Genomic DNA, 8,681 nt, shown 5'->3' on the forward strand with positions numbered 1-8,681 from the left:
CATGCTTATCAGTTGATCACAATTTGATCAAAAGCGTAAACGGGCCGAGAATCAGTGCTTAAGGCGACATAAGACTCTAATAACGGGGGTTTGCTCGACGCTCACATTTTAATTTTAACAATATTACCAAAATTTCATAACATTAAATAATTAAACCTAAACGTAACACACAAAATCAATATAAAACAAAACATATAATATAAATATACCGATTTTTTACTTTTTATTTCATTTATTTAAATTTTATTTTGTTAAGTGTTCTATATTTTTAGTTTTTTTTTTTTTATTTATTTAACGCCCAGAGGGCTTTTACATGATTGGTAGTATAATTTTAATTTGACAAATACTTAAAAATTTATCTTACCCAAATTTATCTTAATCTTATGTTTTTGTTTCTTCACCAACATTATTTTTTTTTTGTTTTATAAAGTGGAGGCCTCAGCACGGGTAAGCCACCCAAAGAAATGTAAAATATTGTACAAAATAAAAAAATTAAAATAAAATTATTTCTAATGAACATATTACTAAAATCCCAAATGTTTCTAGAGGGATCCCTAAGGATGTAAGTTATTTGTATTTAAGATTAATAAAACAGGACCTTACCATTATATTAACGATATTATGATATTTAACGTAAAACGTTTTGAAAATTTTATAAAAAATTTTTAATTGTAAATTTAGCAGTAAGCACCAGATTTTATTTTTCTAGACGATGAATTAGTAATTTCCCGAGTGATTCCTCTAGAAACATTTGAGATTTTCGTAATACGTTCGTCAGAAATAATTAAAACGAACCATACGGAAATCCCGATTTTCCAGTCCTGCTAGGGCAACGTCGACAGTCCATTACGCCGGGCTAGGCGCCGAATATTGTTTTTACACAAACTAATCTCGTATGTTGTTAATATTCCCACTTTATTTTAGAGATTTGATAGGGCAAATTCAACTGCAGGTTTTTCCAATACACCAGGACCGCATGTCGCATATTTTTGTGCAGGACTGCTTCACTTGCGTCATTAAGATTCTGGCTATATTTTAAGGAATTGTCTCATCTTAACCGGAACAAAAATCGATTTAACCCTTTCTGACAATGTTTTCACAGTGCAAACACCTATTTATTAATTAGGTTCACGACTTGTAACTTCTATTTGTGTAGATTACGCTTCCATCTAACGGTGAGAAATAATTTATTTTTTTGAAAACTTTGAATAACCAATACTTTACTTTGACTGTTTGAATTACAATTACTTTTTTTTTGAAAATTAAAAGATTTGAATTGCCTGTCTGAAGGGGATAATAGTCATCTAATGTAATGAGGTTTGAAATACCACAAGCTAAGTTTGTCAAGATGTATTTCAATTGTTCAATAAGAACCATTTAAACTCTTAAAACATCGGATGAAGTCTAATAACTAATAATAAATAGAATTGTATTCCAATTTGTTGTACATACCTGAAGATGGGCGCCAGAAAGACGCAAATGTCCCTTATGTGGATGGGGATGTGCAGCAGGTGCAACAGCCAGTGGATGGCTCCCGAGGTGATCATGAGGCCAGGGTACACGGTGCCCCCCACGATGCGGCCCAGCGGGTACCATGCACGCTCGTCGAACCAGTTCAGAAAGTTGTAGAAGCCATGCTGGACCATGTAGGCCGTTGCACGATAGTTGAACCTGGAACAAACTCATTAAATTAAAATATGACTGATTTTTATTATCTTTTAGTCTTTTATATTATATAAACATTATACAATGCTAATTACTGATACAATCCTTGCCAAGGACACTTAAGAATACTCGTTTTTGTTGACTCTACAATTTGGGAACGTTGAGAAACTGAAGAAAGTGAGAAGGGAAATGAGGCAGAGAATAGGAAAGTACCTATTCAGATCTGATAGCCAGTAGCCCTTTCAAATGTTGTTCAATTCAAACAGTCTTACTTATAAAAATTCCCTAATATGCTGCTGCAGGGTTGGTATAGATATACGTTGGAGAGGGCCGTTTACTGCTTGGGTTAAAATCTTTACTCATAATAATATTCGTACAAGACTTTGTTAGACTGGCATCACTTTGTTCCAATCCTCAAAAACACGGTTATATTCCACATTTCACGTTTAATTTTCTTCAGATGACATTTGCAATGCCATTGACCCGGTCTGTTTTGAATTGCCAATTATGCGTTCCGTATTTGCTTTGGTAAATCGATATATCGATTTGAAATATTTCTCTGATAGAATTGCAAATGGGTATCAGATTGTTAACAATTTCCGCGCTCTCCGACGTAATACGTTTCGATACCTTGGGATCGAGCGGTTTAACCCCTCCAGGGTTTTAGGGCATATATGACCGGGCGTCCATATTTTGTAAAAGTATTTTTAACTTTTTTCTATCATGCGGAAATACATATTTTTTTAAGTTAAGAGTGGGTTATAGGGCATAATGGTGATTTGCTGGAAAACAGCTCCCTAAAACGGCTTAATACTACCTTTCGTATGTCATTCTCAGACTTCATATTTTTTTATACCAATTAATGGACTATTATTTTTCAGTCTGCCTATTTTTTTTTGTAGTTGTTGTAGGCATTCGACTATAAAAAATAAAAACATTGATACACCATACAACCCACTTTTAAAACTTCGATCCATGATTATCGCATTAAAAACGCTTTTACACAATATTTTTAATTTAAAATATGTATATAATACACACATCTGTAGAAGTACGGCCTCTTATTATCGTTATGATATCTGTGGATATTAACAATTAAATAAATACTTCATCTTGCACCAAATTTTCAAGACATTTCACAGTATTTTACTTATTACGGGTGAGAAGCCCCCGTGAACGGTACTGAAGCTATCGCTCCCTGTTTCACGGCGTATATATTTCGAAAATGCCATCAAAATGTTTCATTAATGGGTCTAAAAGTAGAATACCGACTCACTTGAAGCATTGCAATAATCTAATGAAGCTACAAAAACAGTAATTACTCACAAATTCTCTTTTTTCATGTAAATTTGACGTATTGTATTTTTTCAAGTGTCATATTTTAAAACTCAACATTTAATATGCGTTCCTTTTCCTAACGGTTAGCACTAACGTCATGTTGTTTACTGGCGGCATCTTTATGCAAGTGTGTGTGAGAGAATTCATTGTCTTTACGCGCTCTGACCAAGTGGGAGAGTGAACGTTTTATCATAGGGCACGTTTGGTAATTGAACCAAAAATTACCAATATTATTTTTCTCTTTGTAGATCAATATTATGATTTATCCATGGCAGCCGGAAAAAATACTCCAAACAAGGTATGCTTCAAGTAACGAATAAATGAAAAAAGATTATTGTTTAGTTGTACTAAATAACACAGAATAATTTAACAAATATATAAATAAAAAAATAAAATTTCTTTCTTTTCTCGAGGTCAATTTATTAATGATGGTATTAATATGTATAGATATTCTATCAAATATAAAATTAAGAAATTTACCAAATAAATCCACCTTCGATTTTCTCGAAAACGAAAGCTCAAATAAAAAAAGTCATAACCCAAAATTGACAATAAATGAATAACTGCTTTGATAATTTTATAGAGAAACTGACCAGGACGCGATTTTCGTAAATTTACTCAACATGTGAGAACTTTGGGCGGTTGGTTCGATTCAAGACCTCTGTGCGTTACCTCAGAATGATTACAACCCAAGGGCTTATAACTTGTAAACATAAAGAAATATAAACCTTAATGTTGCAGGTTTCAAAACTATCCGTTTTTAGCTTATGACCTATAAAGGGTTTTACCGTTTATACCACGAGTTTCCGAACACCGTGTAAAACAAACTATATGTATCGGAAATGTTCCTCAACACTAATGACAACAGCAAGTGAATGATGAAACATTTATAAAAAATGTCAAATTAAATGCTTTACCAAAATAGTAGGTTCTGCAAATAAGTCATACTTTTTTACTAAGTTGTTTGTTTTACTTAATATTTCACATTCATATTATACGTTCATTGCTTTGCGACAAACGCACGTGTGACGTTATATTTTAACAAGTTCATTAATGTACAACTACCGCCCTCTAGTGACATAAAAATGAAGACATTTTGACAGTTTGCGAAATTTCGCTATCATATAACAAGCGCTTAAAAGGGGGAATAATAATTCTTTCCAATTTGCCTCAAATATTTGTACTGTAATACCATTAATAAAATCCTAAAAATAGACTAAATGAATAATTCATATTTCGCGCCGCTATAGTAACAATCAGTTTAACTTTCAAAATTATTTCATATATTTTTTTATATGAACGAGATAAAAGTGAAGTTACAATTTTCGTACAAATTCCCCAAACAAAACAAAAGTGTTTTCGAAATACCGAATTCTCTCAATTTTTCGATAATTGGAGTAAAAAATTAAGTAAAAATGTGGTTAGCGTTTTTTATAACATTATCATGTTTGAAATTAAAATTTTATTATTTAGATATAGTAATGTTAAATGCATACACCGGAAAGATAATTTTATATGGTTTCTAAAAAATTATTTGTTTTTACGGAAAATTAAAGGATAAGATTATATAGAGCATTTGAAATACCCAGAAAAGATTGCAAACTGAGTGTTAAAAGTACTGAAGGGTTAAAATTCTGTCAACTTCTAATATTGTCGTATTACGGCCGGTATACGCAGTACGCATGCGCCTGATTATGAGTAACGTCTTCTACTAACCCATTCTTATCCCCCAGTATTAACTATTATGAGTATGACGATAAATGGTTGCATTAACCAGTTTAACAAGTTTCTGCTAATAATTTTTTTTTTAAATACAAGCTGTACCCTGCCACACATTGCTGTGGCTTATTCTGTCTGTGAAGATAGAGAAACAATAGTGCTTGTTGCTTTTACATCCAACAGATGTCACTGTTTAAAAAAAAAACATGTTTTTACCAAAAAAAAACAAAAACAAAAAAGCGTGGTTTTTACCTGTCACAGGTGACAAAAAAGCATGTTTTTACCTCTCACAAGTGACATCTATATTATAATATAGACATATACAAACACACAGGTATTTGAATACAAAGTTGTGTCTAAATTTCAATGTGATCGGTGAAGAACTTTTGGAGATTTATGATTTTATTGATTTACATTTTTATTTTTAATAAAACGGACAGTATAAATAATAGTTGGAAAATTTGTATAGCGCCATATTTGTGAAAACTCACCTCAAGGGCGCTGCATAAAAAGAATATTAAGAAAGTGATAAAAACAAACAAAATAGAAGAAGGAAAAAAAGAAGAAAATTCTAAGATGCATTCAGTCAGTAATTTCCGTGCATTTTGTTACTTTCGCTGACTTTGTTCTTCCTTCATGTGAATCCACCAAAACTCTATTTATGTGAATAAAAATTTCAAATCAAAATAGGCATAGACAATGTATCATAATATCAGGAATCAAGATTCATAGATTATCTTATCATGTTAATTGGACATCGTGGCATTAGTACAATTTATTTTTGATTTTTTAAGTTTTTTATTTATTTATTTATTATTCTTCAAAGTACAATCCCATTAAACTGCAATTAAGCAGTTTGTCAACAGGATGTTCATGTTCAATTACAATATAACATATTTTCATAATATTATTACTTATTACAATACAACTTATACATCATATTTATCACCAACCACTGCCATAATCAAAAGTATTCCTAATACAGAATATCTCTGCTTAGTGGCCATGTTTTCAGCATATATCTGAATCTCTGAGGTAATTCGCATTTTTTTATATGGCTTGGTAACATGTTGAATATTTTGGGCACGTTGTATTCCAGGGTTCGCTGTCCGTATTTATTGTTATGTTTTGGTACAAGCATTCCTTCATTTTTTGTGAACCTAGTATTATGTTCATGTTCGACTTTCCTCTTATATTCAGAGTCAGATATATGCTGAATCAATAATTTGTGCCATAATAAGGCCTGTACCGGTAAGACAGTCAAGTTACGATACAATAATGATATGTTTCGCCTCTGTGAAAATATCTGTTTGAAACTAGTAATTTAATCATAGAATTTTGTGCTAATTGTAAGTCAAAAGTAATTTGAGGTAACGGAATGAATTGATAGATAAATTCCTTCCATATCCTCAACCCTCTGTCACACCCCTATACCTCTTGCGTCCCTCGCCACTTAGGACACTTTTCTAAATAAAGTTAATCATATAATGCAATGCATTATGACCCAGACATAGTGTGTTCAATTCCTCGACTAGCTAAGTACTCCATCACAACACAAGCAACATTTTCGGCTTACTGTGGTGGTAGTAAGAGATTTTCAAATATTGTCAGGTTATTCGTAACCCGTGAATGTTTTTTCTTCATTTTTTAAATTACTCAAAGTTGTGTACAAGGCATGCATATTTTACCGAAGCAAACTAAGTAGTAGGTAATAATATTATAAATTTGTAAGTAGTAAGTACCAATTATTTAAAAAAATCAGTTTTTTAGGAAAGTTTATGGTGGAAAACTTCTCTATGCCTTCAAAGTGCCGAACTACGGTGACCTCTGTAGTGTGCCAACGGTAAAAATCCCATAGACAAAAAGTATGGTTTTCAGATTACCAATAAGGAACTTGAGTAAAGAATATTATGGCTTAAAAAACATATATTCATATAGATCAACAAACGCTGATTCTGAACATATATTATTCATAATTATACATAGAATGAATAAATCATCATTTCAAGATGATTAAAACTGTAAGGGATTTAAACACTGATTTAAACTGCGATTGTTCGGCGGGTTCTGACAGAACTCACACCATGGTACAGTCGGCAGTGTTCATAAAGAAAGTGGATAAGTTTGGGCATAGACTCGCACACTGGGTCACCACTGCGATATACAAATTATTTCAATAGAATTCATGTTTTTTGGAAATCTTTGTAAAAACATTTCTGTAAAAATTCTTTAAATAAATAATTTAAACTGACTAGAATTCCTTATTGTATACGCTGGTGTTTAATGGTTACTTTTGGGGCTTGAGAAGTTAAGTTACAAATTCCACAGAAAAAGTGTGTACTTTACTTAGGGTATTTGAAATTAATTTTCTGATGCAAAATATTAATCTTATCTCAGTTTACCAAAGTTTCTATTAAAGCTGAAATGCCACCTGTTCTATTCTGTGACCTAATTCATAGAATCTATGAAATAGAAATAGAAACCTATAGTTGAATCGACTTGCGTTCTATGAACAACCATAGAATAGAAGTTCCCACCATATCTATTCCAGCATAATCTATATTGTTGTTAAATCTTACGGAAGCTGAATATGAATTTTAATCAGAGATGGATAAAAAATTTCCTTGATAAATCAACGGCCTAAAATAATAGACTTTCAACTCAAGGAAAAATAATAAATTCGAAAGATAATAAAATTAGTAGTTACATGAAGATTTGTTGGCAATTTGGAATTAGGATTGTGAAAAGTTATCAGTAGTTAAATAAAACAGATGCTTGTAAAACCTTAACAAAGTTGCTCAATTGCAAAATTGTTTCATGTTATGAATACTAAATAACCAGGGAAGGTTATCTCTACAGATAACAGAAATAATGGGAATGTGTGAAGTGCATGAATTCAGATTACCTTTCTAATAAAGAGGTTATAACTTGATGGAAAACATTCCCTGGGTGATAAAATTAGACTACATCGAGTTTCCTATATGGGTAATATTTTAAAATATGCTTTCGCATTATTGAATCACGAATAAACTGATGGTAACGCGTTCCTTATTCAAAAACACAACTTTCCACGTAACATAAAAAAATCGAATTTCATTTTGCACAAAATCTTTTTTTTTTAAATAAAATATATCGGCTCTTTCGTACGCATTCGTGGATATTGGTACACACAATTTAGTTAAAGTATTCACATAAAATCAAAAGAAACATACCATGGATCAAATTCGTGAATGATACTTTCAAAACGTATGACGGCGAATAGCCGGGAAGCAAATCCAGAAATCCATGCTAGGGCTAATATGATAAAAGTTAGAAGAGTACTATAACCAGCGGCTTGTGATAGTTTTTCATAATTCTTTCTCTTGTTTTTAACTGCATTTTCCGTAGCCGGCATTTTTCCCAAACTATTCATGCGCTGGCATTCGACGACAGCACTTGTCACAGAAAATAAAGATGACACGTCGCGACAATAATGTGGCGATACTGCTAAATAATTTTCCCAGTTTGTCTGAGATTAGGCGAAATATTTAAAAATTGTAAGTCGCCTCACACAAACAGAAAAAAAAAAATTTTTTACCACGAAGCGTTCATGAAAATGTTAATTAATTGTGATATTCTTATGACATTGTTTTTATCATTATTTACAGAACGATAAGTAGATTTTTTTAAGTTTAATTTCAATCAAATTTAATAATATTATTAAGTTCTCCAAGTATTTTTTTTTTTTTTTTTTATGTTACAGCTGTTTCGGCTTTCTGGGCCATTTTCAAACTGCGGTTTTAACCACGTTTAGACGAATTATTTATATGATTCTATTTTAGCCCCTCTCAATTTTAAATGATTTATTACCGGTTAAATCGATTTATTAATAAAATAATTGAGACAATAGATTTCATATTCTGTGGGGATATTTTGAAGTCTGTTTTCCCCACATTAATGTTATTTTTTCTATCGTTTAA

At 31.6% G+C, this 8,681-nt stretch overlaps 1 protein-coding gene across 1 annotated transcript in view; it reads right to left on the bottom strand.

The window, feature by feature from the left end:
• Stt3B (catalytic subunit 3B of the oligosaccharyltransferase complex) overlaps positions 1-8,193 on the bottom strand; it is a 42,382-nt gene extending 34,189 nt beyond the window's left edge. The window contains exons 1-2 of the mRNA XM_089641016.1: positions 7,935-8,193; positions 1,453-1,671 (exon numbers count right to left, since the gene is read on the bottom strand). Of these exons, the coding sequence (XP_089497142.1) occupies positions 1,453-1,671; positions 7,935-8,134 (419 nt within the window). The 5' untranslated portion in view covers positions 8,135-8,193. The remainder of the gene's footprint in view (positions 1-1,452; positions 1,672-7,934) is intronic.
• Positions 8,194-8,681: the final 488 nt, after the last annotated feature.

This window comes from Hesperophylax consimilis, chromosome 16 (genome assembly GCF_061612785.1).
Source record: "Hesperophylax consimilis isolate HC1 chromosome 16, BYU_Hcon_1.0, whole genome shotgun sequence".
Lineage (NCBI taxonomy): Eukaryota > Metazoa > Arthropoda > Insecta > Trichoptera > Limnephilidae > Hesperophylax > Hesperophylax consimilis.